The 26,188-nt window shown below is 40.0% G+C and overlaps 1 protein-coding gene across 1 annotated transcript in view; it reads left to right on the forward strand.

The window, feature by feature from the left end:
- The window catches only part of ASS1 (argininosuccinate synthase 1), a gene marked incomplete at its 5' end in the record, with an annotated part of 47,435 nt that overhangs the window by 13,783 nt on the left and 7,464 nt on the right, over positions 1 to 26,188 (forward strand). Inside the window, 3 exon segments of the mRNA XM_056540639.1 lie at positions 6,323 to 6,387; positions 18,046 to 18,177; positions 24,461 to 24,617. Coding sequence (XP_056396614.1) covers positions 6,323 to 6,387; positions 18,046 to 18,177; positions 24,461 to 24,617 — 354 coding nt within the window.

A 26,188-nucleotide genomic window follows, 5' to 3' on the forward strand; every position in this document is an offset into this window, starting at 1 on the left:
TATAATACACTGATATACTTATTATATGATAGACATTATAATAGACTGATATACTTATTATATGATAGACATTATAATAGACTGATATACTTATTATATGATAGATTATAATACACTGATATATTTATTATATGATAGAGATTATAATACACTGATATACTTATTATATGATAGAGATTATAATACACTGATATACTTATTATATGATAGAGATTATAATACACTGATATACTTATTATATGATAGACAATATAATACACTGATATACTTATTATATGATAGACTATAATACACTGATATACTTATTATATGATAGATTATAATACACTGATATACTTATTATATGATAGACTATAATACACTGATATACTTATTATATGATAGATTATAATACACTGATATACTTATTATATGATAGATTATAATACACTGATATATTTATTATATGATAGACAATATAATACACTGATATACTTATTATATGATAGACAATATTATACACTGATATACTTATTATATGATAGAGATTATAATACACTGATATATTTATTATATGATAGAGATTATAATACACTGATATACTTATTATATGATAGATTATAATACACTGATATACTTATTATATGATAGACTATAATACACTGATATACTTATTATATGATAGATTATAATACACTGATATACTTATTATATGATAGATTATAATACACTGATATATTTATTATATGATAGACAATATAATACACTGATATACTTATTATATGATAGACAATATTATACACTGATATACTTATTATATGATAGAGATTATAATACACTGATATACTTATTATATGATAGAGATTATAATACACTGATATATTTATTATATGATAGAGATTATAATAGACTGATATACTTATTATATGATAGATTATAATACACTGATATACTTATTATATGATAGATTATAATACACTGATATATTTATTATATGATAGACAATATTATACACTGATATACTTATTATATGATAGACAATATTATACACTGATATACTTATTATATGATAGAGATTATAATACACTGATATACTTATTATATGATAGAGATTATAATACACTGATATATTTATTATATGATAGAGATTATAATAGACTGATATACTTATTATATGATAGATTATAATACACTGATATACTTATTATATGATAGAGATTATAATAGACTGATATACTTATTATATGATAGACATTATAATACACTGATATACTTATTATATGATAGAGATTATAATACACTGATATACTTATTATATGATAGAGATTATAATACACTGATATACTTATTATATGATAGACATTATAATACATTGATATACTTATTATATGATAGAGATTATAATACACTGATATACTTATATGATAGAGATTATAATACACTGATATACTTATTATATGATAGAGATTATAATAGACTGATATACTTATTATATGATAGATTATAATACACTGATATACTTATTATATGATAGAGATTATAATAGACTGATATACTTATTATATGATAGACATTATAATACACTGATATATTTATTATATGATAGAGATTATAATACACTGATATACTTATTATATGATAGATTATAATAGACTGATATACTTATTATATGATAGACATTATAATACACTGATATACTTATTATATGATAGAGATTATAATACACTGATATACTTATTATATGATAGACATTATAATAGACTGATATACTTATTATATGATAGATTATAATACACTGATATACTTATTATATGATAGACATTATAATACATTGATATACTTATTATATGATAGAGATTATATCAGTGTATTATAATCTCTATCATATAATAAGTATATCAGTGTATTATAATGTCTATGATAGAGATTATAATACACTGATATACTTATTATATAATAGAAATTATAATACACTGATATACTTATTATATGATAGAGATTATTCTACACTGATATATTTATTATATGATAGAGATTATAATACACTGATATATTTATTATATGATAGATTATAATACACTGATATATTTATTATATGATAAGAGATTATAATACACTGATATACTTATTATATGATAGAGATTATAATACACTGATATATTTATTATATGATAGACAATATAATACACTGATATACTTATTATATGATAGACAATATAATACACTGATATATTTATTATATGATAGAGATTATAATACACTGATATACTTATTATATGATAGACATTATAATACACTGATATACTTATTATATGATAGAGATTATAATACATTGATATACTTATTATATGATAGACATTATAATACACTGATATATTTATTATATGATAGAGATTATAATACACTGATATATTTATTATATGATAGAGATTACAATACACTGATATATTTATTATATGATAGATTATAATACACTGATATATTTATTATATGATAGAGATTATAATACACTGATATACTTATTATATGATAGAGATTATAATACACTGATATATTTATTATATGATAGAGATTATAATACACTGATATATTTATTATATGATAGAGATTATAATACACTGATATACTTATTATATGACAGAGATTATAATACACTGATATATTTATTATATGATAGAGATTATAATACACTGATATATTTATTATATGATAGAGATTACAATACACTGATATACTTATTATATGATAGAGATTATAATACACTGATATACTTATTATATGATAGATTATAATACACTGATATACTTATATGATAGAGATTATAATACACTGATATATTTATTATATGATAGAGATTATAATACACTGATATACTTATTATATGATAGAGATTATAATACATTGATATACTTATTATATGATAGAGATTATAATACACTGATATATTTATTATATGATAGACAATATAATACACTGATATACTTATTATATGATAGACAATATAATACACTGATATACTTATTATATGATAGACTATAATACACTGATATACTTATTATATGATAGAGATTATAATACACTGATATACTTATTATATGATAGACATTATAATACACTAATATACTTATTATATGATAGACATTATAATACACTGATATACTTATTATATGATAGAGATTATAATACACTGATATACTTATTATATGATAGAGATTATAATACACTGATATACTTATTATATGATAGAGATTACAATACACTGATATATTTATTATATGATAGATTATAATAGACTGATATACTTATTATATGATAGAGATTATAATACACTGATATACTTATTATATGAGAGATTATAATACACTGATATATTTATTATATGATAGAGATTATAATACACTGATATACTTATTATATGATAGAGATTATAATACATTGATATACTTATTATATGATAGAGATTATAATACACTGATATACTTATTATATGATAGACATTATAATACATTGATATACTTATTATATGATAGACATTATAATAGACTGATATACTTATTATATGATAGAGATTATAATAGACTGATATACTTATTATATGATAGAGATTATAATACATTGATATACTTATTATATGATAGAGATTATAATACACTGATATACTTATTATATGATAGAGATTATAATACACTGATATACTTATTATATGATAGATTATAATACACTGATATACTTATTATATGATAGAGATTATAATAGACTGATATACTTATTATATGATAGACATTATAATACACTGATATATTTATTATATGATAGAGATTATAATACACTGATATACTTATTATATGATAGATTATAATACACTGATATACTTATTATATGATAGAGATTATAATAGACTGATATACTTATTATATGATAGAGATTATAATAGACTGATATACTTATTATATGATAGATTATAATACACTGATATACTTATTATATGATAGAGATTATAATACACTGATATACTTATATGATAGAGATTATAATACACTGATATATTTATTATATGATAGATTATAATACACTGATATACTTATTATATGATAGATTATAATACACTGATATACTTATTATATGATAGAGATTATAATAGACTTATATACTTATTATATGATAGAGATTATAATAGACTGATATACTTATTATATGATAGATTATAATACACTGATATACTTATTATATGATAGAGATTATAATACACTGATATACTTATATGATAGAGATTATAATACACTGATATATTTATTATATGATAGATTATAATACACTGATATACTTATTATATGATAGATTATAATACACTGATATACTTATTATATGATAGACATTATAATACACTGATATATTTATTATATGATAGAGATTATAATACATTGATATACTTATTATATGATAGAGATTATAATACATTGATATATTTATTATATGATAGACATTATAATACACTGATATATTTATTATATGATAGAGATTATAATACATTGATATACTTATTATATGATAGAGATTACAATACACTGATATATTTATTATATGATAGATTATAATAGACTGATATACTTATTATATGAGAGATTATAATACACTGATATATTTATTATATGATAGAGATTATAATACACTGATATACTTATTATATGGTAGAGATTATAATACACTGATATACTTATTATATGATAGAGATTATAATACACTGATATATTTATTATATGATAGACATTATAATACACTGATATACTTATTATATGATAGAGATTATAATACACTGATATATTTATTATATGATAGATTATAATACACTGATATATTTATTATATGGTAGAGATTATAATACACTGATATACTTATTATATGATAGAGATTATAATACACTGATATATTTATTATATGATAGACATTATAATACACTGATATACTTATTATATGATAGAGATTATAATACACTGATATATTTATTATATGATAGAGATTATAATACATTGATATACTTATTATATGATAGACATTATAATACACTAATATACTTATTATATGATAGAGATTATAATACACTGATATATTTATTATATGATAGAGATTATAATACATTGATATACTTATTATAATAGACTGATATACTTATTATATGATAGAGATTATAATACACTGATATATTTATTATATGATAGAGATTATAATACATTGATATACTTATTATAATACACTGATATACTTATTATATGATAGAGATTATAATACACTGATATATTTGTTATATGATAGATTATAATACACTGATATATTTATTATATGATAGAGATTATAATACACTGATATATTTATTATATGATAGACATTATAATACACTGATATACTTATTATATGATAGAGATTATAATACACTGATATACTTATTATATGATAGACATTATAATACACTAATATACTTATTATATGATAGAGATTATAATACACTGATATATTTATTATATGATAGAGATTATAATACATTGATATACTTATTATAATAGACTGATATACTTATTATATGATAGAGATTATAATACACTGATATATTTATTATATGATAGATTATAATACACTGATATACTTATTATATGATAGAGATTATAATACACTGATATATTTATTATATGATAGAGATTATAATACACTGATATATTTATTATATGATAGAGATTATAATACACTGATATACTTATTATATGATAGAGATTATAATACACTGATATACTTATTATATGATAGAGATTATAATACACTGATATACTTATAATAACTATATCAGTGCATTATAGTCTCTCATATAATATGATATACATTATAATGATATATACATACACTTGAGACATTATGAAAAGCAGCCACAATAACAGAACAACCTTGTCTAAGCCTATTGTGACTCAAGAGCCTAATCCCCATACACAGCTCCGGCTAGACAGTGAGCGCCCCCTACTGGAGGATGAAGCAGCTGTGCACATCAAATCGTATAGAACAGTGTTTTCCAAACAGTGTGCCTCCAGCTGTTGCAAAACAACTCCCAGTAGGCCATGCTGGGAGTTGCAGTTTTGCAACAGCTGGAGGCACACTGTTTGGAAAACAATGGTATAGAGCAGTGTTCCCCAACCTGAGGCTCTCCAGCTCTTGTGAAACTACAACTCTCAGCCGAAGGCAATCAAGGCATGCTGGGAGTTGTAGTTTGGGGATCACCGGTGTACGGCTGCAGCGTTGGCAGAAGTTTGGGGATTTTTCGGTGTTTTTCAGATGACCAGATGTCATGTTTTTCTCTATACAGGGGGAAGCACGGCGTGGGGCGGATAGATATTGTGGAGAACCGATACATTGGCATGAAGTCACGAGGTAGGTTCTCTATGAAGGTGAATGATGTGGGTGATCCCTCTGTGGTTGGGGGCCCCCATGTTAATGCTCCCTATACATAACATAGGAAGAAGAGTTAGAGAAGGTTTGTGTATTCTTCTATACAGGTTCAGTGACAGGATTATCAGAACTGCAGTTATACAAGGTTTCCAAAATATTTCTTAAAGGGTACCTCTCATCAAAAAAACTTTTGATATATTATAGATTAATGTATGCAGAAAAACTTTACAATTGCATGTTATTAAAAAATATGCTTCTTTCTATTTAATTTTCCCTTTTGAAGAAATGACCACTAGGGGTCTCCCTACCAGTCCTGGCAGCAAGCATTTCAGACTCATGCTGGAGTCCTAAACACTACGAGCTCCCAGTCTACTTTGTTCACAAAGGAGAACACTCAGAGCTGCCAGCCTGCTTTGTTCACAGCCTGTTTGGCCTGTTTAGGACTCCAGCATGAGTCAGAAATGCTTGCTGACAGGACTGATCGGGAAAAATACAATAGAAAGAAGCATATTTTTCATTAACCTGCTATTGGAAAGTTATTCATCATTCATTAATCTAAAATATATCAAAAGTTTATTTGATGAGAGGTCCCCTTTAATGGTTAACTTCTTTCCCTTAGTAAGAACAATCTGATGTGGTGTTTCCCAACCAGGGTGCCTCCAGCTGTTGGAAAACTACAACTCACAGCCAAAGGCTGTCCAGGCATGCTGGGAATTGTAGTTTTGCAACAGCTGGAGGCACCCTTGTAGGAAAACCCTGTACTAAGGTTATAGGGGTCTGTCCGGCATGCTGGGAGTTGTAATTTTGCAGTATATTAGGATCACAATGAGCCGAATGCAATGTTTCCCAACCAGTGTGCCTTCAGCTGTTGCAAAACTACAACTCCCAGCATGCCCGGGCAGTGTTTACCATAAAGGTTGCCTCTAGCTGTTGCAAAAGTACAACTCCCAGCATGCCCGATCAGACCTCTATAACCTTAGTACAGGGTTTTCCAACTAGGGTGTCTCCAGCTGTTGCAAAACTACAACTCCCAGCATGCCTGGGCATGCTGGGAGTTGTAGTTTTGAAACAGCTGAAGGGCCACATTTCCGCCCTCACCATCTACGGCAAAGAACGTGTTCATTCTTTTGGCAGAATTTCACGCAAACTGCATTGCCGTCAATGGTGGCGGCGCTAGTGCTAATGGATTTCGGTGGTGCCCACTGCATATGGTATCTTTGCCCGAAATATCCTTGGATGATGGAGATTCTGTATTGTTAAATCGTACCCGTCAGATCCAACAAACATTTTTTTTAATATATCACTCAGTACCTAATCCTGACCATGTACATCTAATTGTTATGTGTCTAGAACCTTTATTTATTGTTTTTATTACACTTTCAATTTAGCTCACTAGTCTGAATTCCTCTCAAAGGGAGGGGGCGTGGCATCACTGTGCAGGTCTCCGCCCCCTCCCTCAGTATGCTGTCTTCTCAAATCTCCCCTAACATTAGCAAAACTACAACTCCCAGCATGTCCTCACTGACAGTAGCGGGACACAAGATGACAGTGAGAGGATTTTTCCTCCAGCTCTGATCCCTGCGCTCACAGCTGTCAATCAAGGAAGTGTGTCCATGACATAGGTGATGATGCATGGACACAGCAGGACTAGTATGTGTCCAAGCAGGCAGGGGGGCAGTTGTTTGACTGGCTTTTTCAGTATGAAATACTGAAGAATTTCTAATGAAAGCAATTGCAAAACCTATTGGTTATACATGCTTTACAACGTATCTGACAGTGCCTATTTAATGAGCCCTAAGGGTGCGTTCACGTGTACGGATTTTGCTATGGATTTTCTGCTGGTAAGTCGGTGACAAAATCTGCAATGGAAAATACGCAGAATAAAATCCACAGCAAAATACACGTGTCTGAACGTAGCCTATGAGACGGCGCATTTCTGAGCAGTCCTAGTGGCCGCCGGATCATTAAGATGTGCGTAAATGTTTGCTTGTGTTTTCCAGGCGAACATTTCACACACAATTGTCCCACAGCCTCAGACTATGTTCACACGGGGGAATTTCTGAGCCAAATTCCACGGAAGGATTCTGCCTGAAATTTACTGCCCATTGACTTTAATGGGATTCTGCTGTCTTATTCATACAGGAGAATTTCCGCGATGGCAATTTTGCCACGAAAATTGCTCCTTCAGCAAAACTTAAAGACCTGTTTTTAATTTTGTGGAATTCTGCGGCTGAATCCCAAAGAAGTCAATGGGGCTTTGAATTTCAGCAGAATTCTGTGTTTTGAGAAGATAGAATTGCGCGACAATTCCATTGCTGAATGATATTTATGAGGAATTGCGCCATGTGAACATAGCCTAAGAGGGTCATGTGACTGCTTGGTGAGCCTGCCAGCTTGGCACAGGGAGTCCTATAGGCCATGCGATGCTTCCTGAGGGGAAAAAAAGCCACTGAGTGCTCTAATGCCGTTTGTCTGGCAGGGGAGGGGTTAAGTGGGTCCCCCCCGCAGGTGTGCGTTTGGTTTGGTCTCTCGGGGGTGCTCTCTCCGCGCTCGCGTGCGTCTCACCACTGCTCCCCTAACAATAGTCTGTTCCCTGCTCGGTGCTCGGGCAGCTGAAATTACAATAGATTTGATGCATATTATGTATTTTCACAACCTAATTATCAAATTATGTTTTTTTTGCGCTGAAGGAGGCCTCATTAAGTCAAGTAATTTAAATCCGTGGGAGGGAAAAAAGTGCCGCACGTTCCGGCTTTTAATTCTGCCAAAAGAATAAAGGGGATTTTTTTTTTCTTTTTCGTTTTAATTTTCCTTTTTGTCTCTATTTTCTTTTCTTTCTTTGTTTTTTTTTTTTTAAAACCCTTTAAAGACAAGAAACTATTTCATTTAACCAAATGAATGGAGAAAAAGTTTCTAAAAAGTTCTTGAATTGGGTCTTGGCCAAGAAAGGGGTCGCCCCTTGTAGCAGGGGGTCTGTGTAATTCCTTCAGATTGGCAAATTAACATCCGAAAATGTGCGGCGCTTTTTTTTTTTTTTTTTATCTTGTATAAAAGGGAAAGCGCGAGGAACCATTCTGTGTAGATGTATTATTGTAAATGGAGTCACATAATGGGTTTTATTGCTTGTCCTGGATTAACACTAATTGTTCTGGGTTGTCAGGAGGTTTATGAATTTTAGTCCTGGTGGTCTAGGGTGATATGATTGATACCAAGTGTTCCCAAAGACCATCATACAATGGTCTGGAGTGAATCATGGGTTGATGATAATAGTCCTGGAAGTCTGGGGTGACCTGAAGAATGATACCCAACATTTCTACATATTATGGGCTGGAGTGAATTAGGAGTTTATGATGATAATTCTGGTGACCTAGAGTGATCTTAAGGTGGATACCTAATGTTCTTCATGGCATCTGCTGTTCCAGGAGGTAACTATTGTAAATATTGTGATCGAGAATAGATTAGGGGTCTATTAAAATAGTCCTGGAGTCCTAGGGTGACATTAAGGCTAATACCTAAAGATCTCCCTGGCCTATGGTGATTTAGTAAGTTACCTGTTATGTATATGGTGGTCTGGAGGAAATCAGGGGTTCATGATAATAGCCCTTGTGGTCTGGGGTGACATGGAGGTTTATACCCTATGTTCTTCAAGGCCTATGGTGTTCCAAAAGTTAACTAATGATAATATGGTGGTCTGGAGTCAATTAGGGGTTTTATAAAATAGTCCTGGTGGTTTAGGATGATATATAGTTTGATACCTAAGGTTCTCTTCTGGAGATTTAGTAAGTTACCCATTATGTATCTGTGGTATGTAGTGAATCAGGGGTTGATGATGATAGTCCAGGTGGCCTAGGGTGATATAAAGGATGATGCCTAATGTTCTCCAAGGCTTGTGGTGTTCCAGAAGTTATCTATTGTTAATATGGTGGCCTTGAGTAGATTGGGGGTTTATTTAAAAAAGAATCCTGGTGGCCTAGGGTGACATTAAGGCTAATACCTAAAGGTCTTCCAGGCATATGGTGGTATAGTTAGTTAGTTACCTGTTATGGTGGTCTGGAGTGAATCAGGGATTTATAATAATAGTTCTGGGGGTCTGGAGTGACATGAATGTTAATACCTAATATTTCCTATGGACTGCAGTAATTTAGCAATCAAATATTGTATATACGGTATATGGTGATTCAGAGTGGATTATGGGTTAGTAATAGTCCTGGTGGTCTGAGATGATGTAAAGGTTAGTATGTAATATCTCACATGCCTACAGTGATTTATCTGTTGTGTATATGATGTCTGGAGTGAATTAGGGGTTTATGATAATAGTCCTGGTGACCTAGGGTAACATAATTGTACCTAATGGCCTTTGGTGATTTACGAGTTAGCTGTTTTTATATATATATATATATATATATATATATATATATATATATATATATATTATAATGGTCTGGAATGGATATGGGTTAATAATAATAAGTTATAAATACATGTTTTGGCCTACATTTTACCCCTGATGGTCTGGGGAAGTTATAGGTTGTAAATAAGTCTTCCAGGTAAACAAAGGTAATAAAGAGATTATGAGAAATGACCCTGGTGGTGTCTGATAATGGAGGAGATTATCGTAACGTCCCCCTGGTCGGCTATGGGATAGATTGGGGTAATAGTAAACTGTTTCTTGCCTTTATCTTCCTGGTGGTCTAGGGCAGCCTTTGGCTGTCTGGGCATGCTGGGAATTGTAGTTCTGCAACAGCTGGAGTCACACTGTTTGGAAAAAACTGGTCTTGGGTAATAAAAAGGTAATGACAAGGGTCCTGGTGGTCTGGGGTTATAAAAGGTTATGAGTAGAGCCCCCTAGTGAGCTAGGGAAGAGAATAGGTTAACTGTGAATCCATGGTGGTCTTGGTTAGTGTATGGATTCATTATAATAACCCCTCTGGTCTCAGGCAGTAAAGGGGTTATTAGAAGCATCCCTGGTGGTCTAGGGTAGTATAGAAGTCACTTGTCACTACTCTATGGTGCTGGGATATGAAGTAGTTCTGATCAGTATGGGGGTGGTCTTGCGGGATGGACCTGCGGACCCCCAGCACCCATCTCCCCGGGGACAGCCCCCCATGTGCCCGGCGGTGCCCCTCCGCAGTGCAGCGCCATGTTTTGGATGCCGTTCCCTATCTCCATATAGTCAGTTACACTCATCAGCCCGATCCAGCGGGGAACAACATGTTTATTCATCAAACGTTAAAAATAATTCACTTTACTGAAAAGCCAACGCGGGGCTTGTAACAAAGCCAAAAATCTGTTAAATGACACCGCGGTACACCGAATATGAAGACGCTATGGCGTCTGCACCGAGATAATGGCAAGGAGTAAAACCCCGCCATTCACTTACTGTATGCCACAGCTTGACTGCTAAACCGCTGTATCTAAGTCTATCACCTGTGATACTATGTGCCAAGTTACTGTATCTAAGCCTATCCTGTGTGATACTATGTGCCAAGTTACTGTATCTAAGCCTATCCTGTGCGATACTATGTGCCAAGCTACTGTATCTAAGCCTATCCTGTTTGATACTATGTGCTAAGCTACTGTATCTAAGACTATCCTGTGTTATACTATGTGCCAAGCTACTGTATCTAAGACTATCCTGTGTTATACTATGTGCCAAGCTACTGTATCTAAGCCTATCCTGTGTGATACTATGTGCCAAGCTACTGTATCTAAGCCTATCCTGTGTGATACTATGTGCCAAGCTACTGTATCTAAGCCTATCCTGTGTGATACTATGTGCCAAGCTGCTGTATCTAAGCCTATCCTGCTATCCTGTGTGATACTATGTGCCAAGCTGCTGTATCTAAGCCTATCCTGTGTGATACTATGTGCCAAGCTACTGTATCTAAGTCTATCACCTGTGATACTATGTGCCAAGCTACTGTATCTAAGCCTATCCTGTGTGATACTATGTGCCAAGCTGCTTTATCTAAGCCAGTCCCATGTGATACTGTCTGCCAAGCCACTGTATCTAAGCCTATCATGTGTTTTACCGCCATGGTATTTCTGTATCTAATCCTATCCTGTGTGATACTGTCTCTCATTAATGACTCGTGTGTTTCTCATGTGATCGGCCACAACAATAAAACCCCTGACACGTGAGGAGGGCCGAGATGTGTAGACTCCAGGGTCAGATCATCACCACAGTGGTCGGCTCCCGGTGTGTAGGGGATGGAACTGACCAGAAGTGTCCTAGGAAGGACGACCGGGGCCCATGGGGGCCAATGCTCATTGATGTGTGTGGGGTGAAGCCCGTTGGGTCCAATCCAGCCTCAGATCTATAGGGTCTGGTATCACAGCACAGAACTATGGGGTCTGGTATCACAGCACAGAACTATGGGGTCTGGTATCACAGCACAGAACTATGGGGTCTGGTATCACAGCACAGAACTATGGGGTCTGGTATCACAGCACAGGTCTCTGGGGTCTGGTATCACAGCACAGGTCTATGGGGTCTGGGGTTACACCCTGGGAGGGGGGGGTCACAGTACAGGTCTAAGGGGTCTGGGGTCACAGCACAGGTCTAAGGGGTCTGGGGTCACAGCACAGGTCTAAGGGGTCTGGGGTCATAGCACAGGTCTCTGGGGTCTGGTATCACAGCACAGGTCTATGGGGTCTGGGTTTACAGCTCTGGAGGGGGGGAGTCACAGCACAGGTCCAAGGGGTCTGGGGTCGCAGCACATGTGGTCTGGGCCTTGGTGGTGACAGCACAGTGCTATGGGGTCAGGGGTCACAGCACAGGTTTGTGGGGTCTGAGGTCACAGGGGTCACAGCACAGGTTTGTGGGGTCTGGGGTCACAGGGGTCGCAGCACAGGTCTGTGGGGTCTGAGGTCACAGCATAGGTTTGTGGGGTCTGAGGTCACAGCACAGGTTTGTGGGGTCTGGGGTCACAGGGGTCGCAGCACAGGTCTGTGGGGTCACAGGGGTCACAGCACAGGTTTGTGGGGTCTGGGGTCGCAGCACAGGTCTGTGGGGTCACAGGGGTCACAGCACAGGTTTGTGGGGTCTGGGGTCGCAGCACAGGTTTGTGGGGTCTGGGGTCACAGGGGTCGCAGCACAGGTCTGTGGGGTCACAGGGGTCACAGCACAGGTTTGTGGGGTCTGGGGTCGCAGCACAGGTTTGTGGGGTCTGGGGTCACAGGGGTCGCAGCACAGGTCTGTGGGGTCACAGGGGTCACAGCACAGGTTTGTGGGGTCTGGGGTCGCAGCACAGGTTTGTGGGGTCTGAGGTCACAGCACAGGTTTGTGGGGTCTGAGGTCACAGCACAGGTTTGTGGGGTCTGAGGTCACAGCACAGGTTTGTGGGGTCTGAGGTCACAGCACAGGTTTGTGGGGTCTGAGGTCACAGCACAGGTTTGTGGGGTCTGAGGTCACAGCACAGGTTTGTGGGGTCTGAGGTCACAGCACAGGTTTGTGGGGTCTGGGGTCACAGGGGTCGCAGCACAGGTCTGTGGGGTCACAGGGGTCACAGCACAGGTTTGTGGGGTCTGAGGTCACAGCACAGGTCTATTCGGTCTGGGCCTTGGTAGTGACAGCACTGTGCTATGGGGTCAGGGGTCGCAGCACAGGTCTGTGGGGTCACAGGGGTCACAGCACAGGTTTGTGGGGTCTGAGGTCACAGCACAGGTTTGTGGGGTCGCAGCACAGGTTTGTGGGGTCGCAGCACAGGTTTGTGGGCTCTGGGGTCGCAGCACAGTTAGTGACACAGTATTCAGGGGTTGTAATGTTGTGGTGACGGCTGTGTGTACATGTTTGTGTGTTGTGGGGTTGGCGGTTGTCGTGCAGCAGGTAGTGTGCGGTATGTGTCATATTGATGGTTCCTTTCAGAGCGGCCCGGTGGGGGGCGCACACTTCCAGGGCTGACAGGATATGCGCCGCACTTTCCTTTAACTCTTGACAGCTGTCACAGCATAGAAAACATGAAAACAAGACCCCGGCCCCCTCCTGTCCCCGGCCCCGGGCCCCGCTGTGACTTCGGAGAGGGAATCACACACAGAACAACACTGACAAACAGTGCACACCGCTCCTGGGGGCCCACAATCCCCTGCACACCTGCAAATCTCTCACAGGGCCACGGAATAATAGGGTCACAGAATAATAGGGCCACAGAATAATAGGGCCACAGAATAATAGGGCCACGGAATAATAGGGCCACAGAATAATAGGGCCCCATCCGTGCAGTGACCGCGTGTAGATAGATTGTCCGGCAGGAGATGATGGGAGTTTTAGTGCCGTGTGGTTCTCTGAGACACCATCACAGATTTAGATACTCAGCTCAGCATATAGCATTACACCATAGGATGAGACACAGGAGCTCAGCAGAGTGTATCACACATGATGGGATTAGATACAGCAGCTCAGCAGAGTGTATCACACATTATAAGCTTAGATACACCAGCTCAGCAGACAGTATCACATATGATAGGATTAGATACAGCAGCTCAGAAGACAGTATCACACATGATAGGATTAGATACAACAGCTGAGCAGAGAGTATCACACATGACAGGATTAGATACATAAGCTTAGCAGACAGTACAACACATTATAAGCTTAGATACACCAGTTCAGCACACAGTATCACACATGATAGGATTAGATACAACAGCTGAGCAGACAGTATCACACATGATAGGATTAGATACAGCAGCTCAGCAGACAGTATCACACATGATAGGATCAGATACAGCAGCTCAGCAGACAGTATCACACATGATAGGATTAGATACAGCAGCTCAGCAGACAGTATCACACATGATAGCATTAGATACAGTAGCTCAGCAGGAGAGTATCACACATGATAGGATTAGATACAGCAGCTCAGCAGACAGTATCACACATGATAGGATCAGATAGAGCAGCTCAGCAGACAGTATCTCTCATGATAGGATCAGATACAGCAGCTCAGCAGACAGTATCACACATGATAGGATTAGATACAGCAGCTCAGTAGACAGTATCACACATGATAGGCTTAGATACAGCAGCTCAGCAGACAGTATCACACATGATAGGATCAGATACAGCAGCTCTGTAGGAGAGTATCACACTCGATAAGCTCAGATACACCTGTCCCCCATCCTTTACCCTGCCGCACTGCTCCCTTATACTCCAGGCCCGGTCCCCTCGCGTCTCCATTTCCTCCCAGTTACTTTTAAGGGGAGTCATGTCCCCCTGCTCCCCCCGGCGGCGGATTATTTTGCGTCTGGTTTAGCACAATGTCTCCCCTGACAACCTAATAAGCTTTCAGTATGTCAGCGAGGTCAGCGACGAATCTCAGCTGGACAGTCGGGGCGCAGGCGATAAATACGGACATCAGGCTGGTGGACGTCACCCTATAGACTCATCAGAGGATCAGCTGATCACCACCCGCTCCACCAGCCATGCCACAGTGCCTCCAGCTGCTGCAAAACTACAACTCCCAGCATAGCATGACAGGCTGCACGGCATGCTGAGAATTATAGCATTGACACAGCTCTTAATATTGCGATAGTCAGGGCATGCTGGGAGTTGTAGTTTTGCAACAGGTGAAGAGTCACCGGTTGGGAAATGCTGCGGTAATGTGTATGGGGATCTGTTGGGTATGCTGGGAGTTATAGTACTGCAACAACTCTAGAGCTGCAGGTTAGCGAATATTGCTTTAGATATTGCAGTTGCACCTGCAGATAAGTCAGGGCATGCTGGGAGTTGTAGTTTTTCAACAGATGAGGAGCCACAGGTTGGGAAACGCTGCTGTAATGTGTATGGGGATCTGTTGGGTATGCTAGGAGTTATAGTCCCGCAACAACACTAGAGCTGATGGTTGGGGAACAGTACTCTAGAGCAGTGTTTCCCAACCAGGGTGCCTCCAGCTGTTGCAAAACTACAACTCCCAGCATGCCCGGACAGCCAAAGGCTGTCCAGGCATGCTGGGAATTGTAGTTTTGCAATATATTAGGATCACAGTGACCCTGATGCGATGTTTCCCAACCAGGGTGTCTCCAGCTGTTGCAAAACTCCAAATCCCAGCATGGAATGTAGTTTGCAACAGCTGGAGGCACCATGGTTGGGAAACACTGCTCTAGATATTGCACTTGCATCTGCAGATAGTCAGGGTATAATAGGAGTCGTAGTTTTGCAACATCTGAAGAGCCACAGGTTGGGAATCACTGCTCTAATGTGTATGGGGGTCTGTTAGGCATGCTGGGAATTGTAGTCTTGCCACAGCTGAAGGGCCACCGGCTGTAGATCACTGCTCTAAATGCTCCAGTTGTAGCTGTAGGCTGTCAAGGCATTCTGGGAGTTGTAGTTGGCCGGGGGTAGCTGAGTAATAGGTACCCACACCCAGCTTTCCCAGATTTAGGCTGTATTCACACATACAGTATCCTGCGCACATTTGATGCGAAGTATTTGAAGCTGCAGATTTCAATGTAAACTAAATGACTGAACACAGCATCAACTCTGCAGCATCAAATCCTACACATCAAATACTGTACGTGTGAATAGATCTTTAATGGTTCATTCACACGTACAGTGTTCTGTGCAGATTTGAAGCGCAGGATTTTCTGCTGCAGATTTCGATGTAAACTAAATGACTGAACACAGCTTTAAATCCTGCGCTTCAAATCTGCAAAGAATACTGTACGTGTGAATAGACCATTAAGGGTCTATTCACACGTACAGTATTTGATGCTGCAGATTTGAGGCTGTGTTCAGTCATTTAGTTTACATTGAAAACTGCTACAGAAAATCCTGCGCTTCAAATCTGCTGTATGTACTGTACGTGTGAATAGACCCTATAGAAGGTGACCGGTCGTAGCCGGTTCGTTCTCAGGCCCTGCCAACCCTGGTGCCTATGGCCGATCTCTTCCCCGTTTCACCGGCTCGGCGCTCTGACTCCACTAAGTTTAGAGGTTTTTCGGTGTCCAACATAGTTTAACATTGTTCTGACAGGCGGAGAATTAACCTGTCACTCCGCTCGGCTGCCTTCCAAAGCCGGCGGACACTTATCTAAATGAGCAGTTATCCTCCGGAGAGAGATACTTTGGGCTTTGTCGCCAGGCGCAGCGCTCTCCATCGCGACGTGAGCCGACGCGCCTTCCAATCACGCCTGGTTTTAAATAGTATTATTTCCTAAGCGCTTATGCTTGGCCGAAAGTGAGAGTGAAGTCGGGGAATAGAGGGAGGGGAGGCGGGGAGGGGGTCCGCGGAGGCCTGTTATTTCGGGCCCTTCTCCTCCGTACCTCCTTCTCCGTCTCCTTGGCTTTAATTACAGCCTTCCTGCGGGAGTCCGGTGGGCTCGAGACGGTGAAGCCATCAGTTCTTGAAACCTGTCATTTCAGCCTCTTCAGAAGGAGAGGAATCTGCACATTTTCACCACAAGGTGCGAAGTGGTCTGTCTTTGCCCCCAGCGGGGTAGTAATGACACACGCACTTTGCGGCACGCTGCGAGTGAATGAAGTCCGTCTGCACTTCTGCTGTCACCGGCCTCATTAATGGTGTCATTTGACGGCAATTTGGGCTTCACGTATCCTTGTCTTTTATTATTATTATTTATTTTTTCTTTATTCTTTTTTTTTTTCTCTCCCCCTCCTCCCCCCCCCCCCCCCCCTGTCGCCTAGGTATCTACGAGACGCCGGCTGGAACCATCCTGTACCACGCTCACTTAGACATCGAGACGTTCACCATGGACCGGGAGGTGCGCAAGATCAAGCAGCAGCTGTCGCTGAGGTTCTCCGAGCAGGTCTACAATGGTAGGTGACCCGCGGCGCTTTCCTGGTTTCCGTCGTGTCACTGGCTTGTCGCTAGAATGACACCGTACGGACTGCCGCCTGTCATGCGGTGACACCTGGGAGGCTGCATGATACGGTAGTAAATCACCGACTGATACAGAGCTCCAGATCCTCTGCAATGCTATAGATCGGTCATCTCCCTGACCTATTGCAAAACTACAATTCTCAGCATGCCCTGACAGCCTGCGGCTGTCAGGGCATGCTGGGAATTGTAGTTTTGCAACAGGTGGAGATGATAAACTTTTATCTGTCTGAAGCCACCACTAGGGGGAGCTAAGGAGCTTCATGCAGACAGATTTTAGGTTTTTAATGGAAATCTGCAAATTAATTTGTGTTAGAAGTGATGACGCTAATCCGTAACCAAAAGCGTGGCCGATTTCGCCGCATGCACACTGCAGATCCGTGGCACAAATCCCAGGATATGCTTCAGATTAGTGTCATGGATTCCACCACTGATTCCACCAATGGTGACATCCACACAAGAACGCCCTTGTGTCATTACACCTACTGTATAAAACAGTGTTTCCCAACCAGGGCGCCTCCAGCTGTTGCAAAACTACAACTCCCAGCATTCCTGGGAGTTGTAGTTTTGCAACAGCTGGGGGGCCCCCTGGTTGGGAAACACTGGTATAAGGCATAAGCCAGTGTTTTCCAACCTAGAGTGCCTCCAGCTGTTGCAAAACTACTACTCCCAGCATTTCTGTGAGTTGTAGTTTTGCATCAGCTGGAGGCACTCTGGTTGGGAAACACTGGTATAAGGTATAAGCCAGTGTTTTCCAACCTAGACATCCTCCAGCTGTTGCAAATTGGGGCATGCTGGTAATTGCAGTTTTGCAACAGCTGGAGGCACAAACACCGCCTCAGACTGATGTAAGGTCACGTAGGGATCGCTTGTTATGAACCAATTCCCCTTTGTTTAGGAATAATAAAAAAAAATTTAAAAAATGGCTGCTTTCTCCCAACAAAATGCGCCACACAGGTTCGCATTGCAGCTCAGTCACTTCAGTGGAGCGGAGCTGCAATACCAGACACAACTCTGAGATGGCGCTGTTTTAAAATAATTTTTAAAAAAATTATGAATTAAATAAATAATAAATAAAATAAAGAAGCGGCCATGTTTTTCTGATCCTGTACTCCTATAAATCAAAGAACTTCTTGGTGCATCTACAGCCATATTGAAAATCCTACTGAGCCCATTCCTCCGCCAATATGGCCACCATTACAGCCCTGACCCAGCTTTCCCAGACATCTTCCCGGCTATACACAGATACATTGTCCAGGGGATAGGGTTGCTGCAGAGCAGTGGTCTCCAAACTGTGGACCTCTATCTGTTGGGCATGCTGGGAGTTGTAGTTTTGCAACAGGTGGAGGGCCACAGTTTGGAGACCACTGCTGTAAAGTTAGGGCCCATGCACACTACGGATAATCCAAATCTGCCTGCAGCAGCCTCCTATTGGAATTCTGCTGCTCAATGCACGTTCCATAGCGGAACTTCGGATTCAGATCCTCCTAAAACAATAATCCTGAAAAAGCCCATTAGTCAATAAGAGTTTTATTTCCAATGTTTATTTCCGCTGTAAAATTCTGTGCGAAATAAGCGCCAATTCTGTGCGGCCCCTCCCAGAGTGTGCATGGGCCCTTATAGGAAAGCTGGGTGACGCCCCCCCCACCCCCCAATGGGAGGTCAAAGTGTTCCTCTTAAAGGTGGATAATTTTCCAGCCGCACTTTTCAATGTGACATGTATTTCAAATTTGGCGCCTAAACGCCGACGGGGGTGGGGGGGGGGGTGATGTTGGGCGCTACTCTCTGTGCCTACATTATGAGATGGAGCTTCCTGTTTCGTTTTTATAGCGCCATAGAATTGAATTATGCTGAGCCTCACTATAGGGACGGAGCGGGGGGGTGAACATCGGTATGCGGTGGGGATAGGGTCGCCACCTTTCTTGCGAAAAAATACTGGCCATGCTAATTTGCATAATTATACATTCGTAACATCACAGGTCCTATTCTGACCCCTGTAACTTTTTTGTTCCTCATTATACGGGCCCGAATGAGGGCTAATTTTTTTGGCGCCTGATCTGTAGTTTTTAACAGGACCATTTTTATTCAATTCAGTAGTTGCAGTTAGTTACCAACTACAACTCCCAGCATGCCCTGATACAGCCTGTGGCTCAGCGTCTGCCCCAAACGAAAACTACAACTCCCAGCATGTTGAACTTTATAGTAGTATATAGTATAGGTCAGTGTTTCCCAACCAGGGATGCCTCCAGCTGTTGCAAAACTACAACTCCCAGCATGGCCGGACAGCCAACGGCTGTCTGGGCATGCTGGGAGTTGTAGTTTTGCAACTATTGCATGAATAGATGGGAACATATCAGGAGCCATTTCCAAATAATAATCTCACGTTTCATCCCCCTCCGAAAATGCGCAAAAAAAAGACAAAAAGTGAAATTGTACCTGTGAGCGGTCATTAATACGGCGCGTAAGGAAAAGTTATTGTTACTTTTTTTTTTTTTTATTGTACAAAACTGAAATCTGCATAAAAAAAAGTAACAATAAATTTACAATGTAACGAAATAGTTTGTTTGCTTCGGAATTCTAAGGGAACGTTCACACCACGGAATCTGCGCCCAGAACGTCCACATCATGAATCTAACATTGGCGCGAATGCGTTTTTTTTTTTCACTGTACAAAACTGAAATCTGCGTTAAAAAAAAAAATATTTTTAAGAAAAAATAAAAATTTACAATGTAACAAAATAGTTTTGTTTGCTTCGGAATTCTAAGGTTGCGTTCACACCACGGAATCTGCGCCCAGAACGTCCACATCATGAATCTAACATTGGCGTGAATGCGTTTTATTTATTTTATTTATTTTTCCCATTGACCAACTGCAGAATTTTAGGATTCTGCACCCGCCAAAAGAATCAGGCCATGTTCAGACGGTGGAATTTCCATGCTAAAGGTCAGTGTTTCCCAAGCAGGGGTGCCTCCAGCTGCTGCAAAACTACAACTCCCAGCATGCCAACGGCTGTCCGGGCATGCTGGGAGTTGTAGTTTTACAACAGCTGGAGGCACTCCTGGTTAGGAAACACTAGTATAGGTTATGGTGCAACATTCCGGGAGTTGGAGGATCGTTTGGATGAATACCGACCATTGCATTGGCGGTATTTTTTAATATAAAAATAGCGGCTAGGTGGCGAGCAGGGAGAACGACACCATGTTTCGGCACCAAATTTGAAATACATGTCAATTTGGAAAATGCAGAAAGATAGTCACCGGCAAAGCTTTAAAGGGGTATTCCAGGCAAAAACTTTATATATATATATATATATATATCAACTGGCTCCGGAAAGTTAAACAGATTTGTAAATGACTTCTATTAAAAAATCTTAATCCTTCCAATAGTTATTAGCTTCTGAAGTTTTCTGTCTAACTGCTCATTGATGATGTCACGTCCTGGGAGCTGTGCATGATGGGAGAATATCCCCATAGGAGCTGGACAGCTCCCGGGACGTGAGTCATCAGAGAGCAGTTAGACAGAAAACAACAACTCAACTTCAGAAGCTAATAACTATTGGAAGGATTAAGATTTTTTAATAGAAGTAATTTACAAATCTGTTTAACTTTCCGGAGCCAGTTGATGTATAAAAAAAAGTTTTTGCCTGGATAACCCCTTTAAATGTCGGCCATATTGGAAAAGATCCGGCTAAGGATGGGTTCACACCACGATTTTTCTATACAGTTTTTGGATACGTTTTTTTTTTTTTTTTTTTTTTTTTAACCGTATGCAACCGTACAGCAAACCGTGGCCATAGACTTCCCATTCAAAACTGTATGCACCATATTGTATACGGTTGTCTCCGTTTTTCAAACCACACGTTTTTTTTACTTTTTTTTTTTTCTGGACAGAAAACCGTTTCCTACCAGGGTTTTTAGTCCGGGTGAAAAATCGTATTAAACCGTATACGTTTTTTTTTTTAACATGGGAGTCAATGGGAACCGTACAGACCTGTATGTGCGTACGGTTCCATCCGGTTTTCACCATACGGTTTTTGACTTTGCACAGTTGTTTTTTTTCTTGGATTTTCAATCAAACAAGTGAAACTTTATTCATAATGGAGTGAAAAGTTCAAAACGTATTTTTTTTTCGTGAAAAACGGATGCAACCGGACATTTTTCAAACCGTATACAGATAAAAGTTTGTACACACGTTTTGATACAGATTAGTCAGGTTTTGAGGAATCCGTTTTTTTTAATCAAAAACCTGATACGGGGACTGTATTGCAAAGACGCGGTGTGAACCCGGCCTGAGAAAAAGAGGAAACTTTTTTTTTTTCTGTTACAAAAAGCTCCTTTTCTGCCGGTGCCCAAGTGATTTCCCCATCGCCCTGGGGAGCGGCCGCTCTGCCGGAGATTTAGGGACAGATGTGCTCTGGTATTCCTTTCCCCGCACTCCTTTCTTCTGCCTGTGACTAATGTTACCTTAGGAGAATGCGATGGAAGGTGAGCTCACCTGAGCCGGCTCTCAGCGCGCAGCCGTCCATATGGTCTCTGATTCCTGACCCTGATAAGGAGCGAGGTCAGGCCGCAGCCTGGTGCCTTTCATCCCGGGGAGCAGAGATCTCCTGGGCGGCCCCTGCCCGGCCTCGGCTTTTCTAGGATTACAAAGTCACCGCGGCCCTTTTCTCCGCGCCGATCCCCGGACGGCGATAAAGTGGAGCCCTGCATGAATAGATGGGAACATATCAGGAGCCATTTCCAAATAATAATCTCACGTTTCATCCCCCTCAAAAAATGTGCAAAAAATAAAAATAAATAAAAGACAAAAAAGTGAAATTGTACCTGTGAGCGGTCACTAATACGGCGCGGAAGGAAAAGTTATTGTTACCTTCTGTTTTTGCTTTTTTTCACTGTACAAAACTGAAATCTGTGTAAAAAAATAAAAAATAAAAAAAATTACAATAAATTTACAATGTAACAAAATAGTTTGTTTGCTTTGGAATTCTAAGGGGAACGTTCACACCACGGAATCTGCGCCCAGAACGTCCACATCATGAATCTAACATTGGCGTGAATGCGTTTTTTTTTCTTTTTCACTTTACAAAACTGAAATCTGTGTAAAAAAAAAAAAAAAAAAAAAAAAGGAACAATAAATTTACAATGTAACAACGAAATAGTTTAATATTTCGGAATTCTAAGGGGAACGTTCACACCAAGGAATCTGCGCCCAGAACGTCCACATCATGAATCTAACATTGGCGTGAATGCGTTTTTTTTGTTTTCTTTTCCCATTGACCAACTGCAGAATTTTGGGATTCCGCACCCGCCAAAAGAATCAGGCCATGTTCAGACCGTGGAATTTCCATGCAAAATTCCGCAGAATAGTTCCGCCGGAAATTCCGCCATTTACTGCACATTCATTTCAACGGGATTCTGCTGTCCCATCCATTCCCACAGTGGAAATTCCCCTTTCAGCCAAAAATATAGGATCAGACTTGATATTGTGCGGAATTCCACGGCCGAGTCCCATTGAAGTCGATGGGGGGCTTGAATTCCGGGGGAATTCTGCCATTTTTGCGGAAATGAGGAAATTCCGCCGTCTGAACATAGCCCTTGGCCGACACACGGCTTAAAATTTGCGGAATGTCCAGAAAACATAAATAGTGGTCGCCGGCTGGAACATGTCGGCGCTAAGACTGATCGGAAATGCGGCGGCAAAGCATTTCCGAGCGGATTCTTCCGAAAGGATGGAGGCGTTCATTCTTTCTGCAGACACCGGAATCGGAATTTCCACGGTGAAAAAAAAAACAAAAAAACATCTGCTGCGCAAATTCCTCCGCGTGAAGGGGGTGCAGCAGAGTCCTACTGAAAACAATGAGACTCTGCTGCAAAGGAATTTCTGAGCGGAATTTGTCGTGTTGTGTGAGCACGGATTCAGTGGAATTCTGCAACAAATTAGGAAATTACAGTGGTCTTCGAATTGTAGACCTCCGGAGATTGCAAAACTACAACTCCCAGCATGCCCGGACAGCCGTTGGCTGTCCGGGCATGCTGGGAGTTGTAGTTTTGCAACATATAGAGGTCCGCAGTTTGGAGATTACTGCTCTATATGTTACACCAGACTAGTAGATTTTCCCGACCATTGGACCCAGTGCCGGATAATAGTTTTTTATGGTATTTTTGGAGTCATGTGATGGAATCCGTCTGTTCTGATTGGCTCTCTGGTCTTATGTCTCTGCAGGTTTCTGGTACAGCCCCGAGTGCGACTTTGTCCGTTCCTGTATCTCCAAGTCCCAGGAGCAGGTGGAGGGTAAAGTGCAGGTGTCCATCCTGAAGGGTCAGGTCTACGTGCTGGGCCGAGAGTCGCCCCAATCTCTGTACAACGAGGAGCTGGTCAGGTGAGAGCGATCAATCCTTGCGCGTGTGTTGCGATCGTCTTGCAACGTTCACACTACGGAATTTCCGCGAAAAGACATTACATTGCAGCAGCATTTAAAAAATATATATATTTAAAGAAAACTGCAGAAATTGACACGTCCTTTTTTAATAATGGCTGTGAAAGGGGGCGGGGCCAGACCACACATCTGTCGGTGTAGTCAGGACACGCCCCCTTCACAGTTGTTACTCGCCAGATAGGAGTGTGGGCCTGAATATACAAATGTGCAACAAACAGGCCAGGAGACGGGGCTATGGCGAGTGACCGAAAGCTAAAAATTTTTTATAAAATCCAAATAAATCTTATTTTTCCTAATCATGATAGGGCATGCTGGGAGTTGTAGGTTTGCAACAGCTGGAGAGCCCCAGGCTGTCAGGAGATGCTGGGAGTTGTAGTTGTGCAACAGCTGGAGACCCTCAGGCTGTCAGGGATGCTGGGAGTTGTAGTTTTGCAACAGCTGGAGAGCCCCAGGGTGTCAGGGGATGCTGGGAGTTGTAGTTATGCGGAGAGCCCCAGGCTGTCAGGGGATGTTGGGAGTTGTAGTTATGTAACAGCTGGAGACCCTCAGGCTGTCAGGGGATGCTGGGAGTTGTAGTTATGTAACAGCTGGAGACCTTCAGGCTGTCAGGGGATGCTGGGAGTTGTAGTTATGCAAAAGCTGGAGGCACACTGGTTGGGAAACACTGGTCTAAAGCTTAGGTGTCCAACTTGCAGCCTTCCAGCTGTTGCAAAACTACAACCCCCCAGCATACCTGAACAGCCAACGGCTGTCTGGGCATGCTGGGAGTTGTAGTTTTGCAACAGCTGGAGGTCCTCATTTTGGAGACCACTGCCTTAAACAAAAAAAAATTCCAACCAGTGTGCCTCCAACTGTAGACATTGGCTGTCCGGGCATGCTGGGAGTTGTAGTTTTGCAACAGCTGGAGAGATCCATGCTGCCAGGGTATGCTGGGAGTTGTAGTTATGCCACAGCTGGAGATCCCCAAGCTGACATGGCATGTTGGGAGTTGTAGTTTTGCAACAGCTGAAGAGCCCCAGTTTGCCAGGGCATGCTGGGAGTTGTAGTTATAATTTTTGTGACAGCTGGGGAGTCCTAAACTTTAAGGGCATGCTGGGAGTTGTAGTTCTACAACAGCTGGAGAGACCCAGGCTGTCAGGAGATGCAGTTTTCAGACGGGCCCACCAGATACGCGGCGGCTCCGATATCTCTGACCGCGGTTTATTATACCTGAGCAGAGGAGGGAGCTCTCCTATCATCTCCACCACCCACTTACCTCAGGTGCCCCCCCCCCCCCCCCCCCCTCCCGTTTTCTTTTTTTTTTTTTTTCGTTCCCAAATCATCAGCTTCTCAATCCCCATCCAACCCCTTTCATTATGTCACTCTCTTCGCTCGCTCGCTCTCTTGGGGAGATTAGATGAATAAAGTGAAAATAAGAGGGAAAAAAAAACAAAAAAAAACACACAACCCGCTAAAGCGAGCGCGATCAGTAGAGAGGCGGCATTTATACTCGCCGCGTCTCCAACCATTTGCCT

Source organism: Hyla sarda, chromosome 9, assembly GCF_029499605.1.
Source record: "Hyla sarda isolate aHylSar1 chromosome 9, aHylSar1.hap1, whole genome shotgun sequence".
In the NCBI taxonomy this organism is placed as follows: Eukaryota; Metazoa; Chordata; class Amphibia; order Anura; family Hylidae; genus Hyla; species Hyla sarda.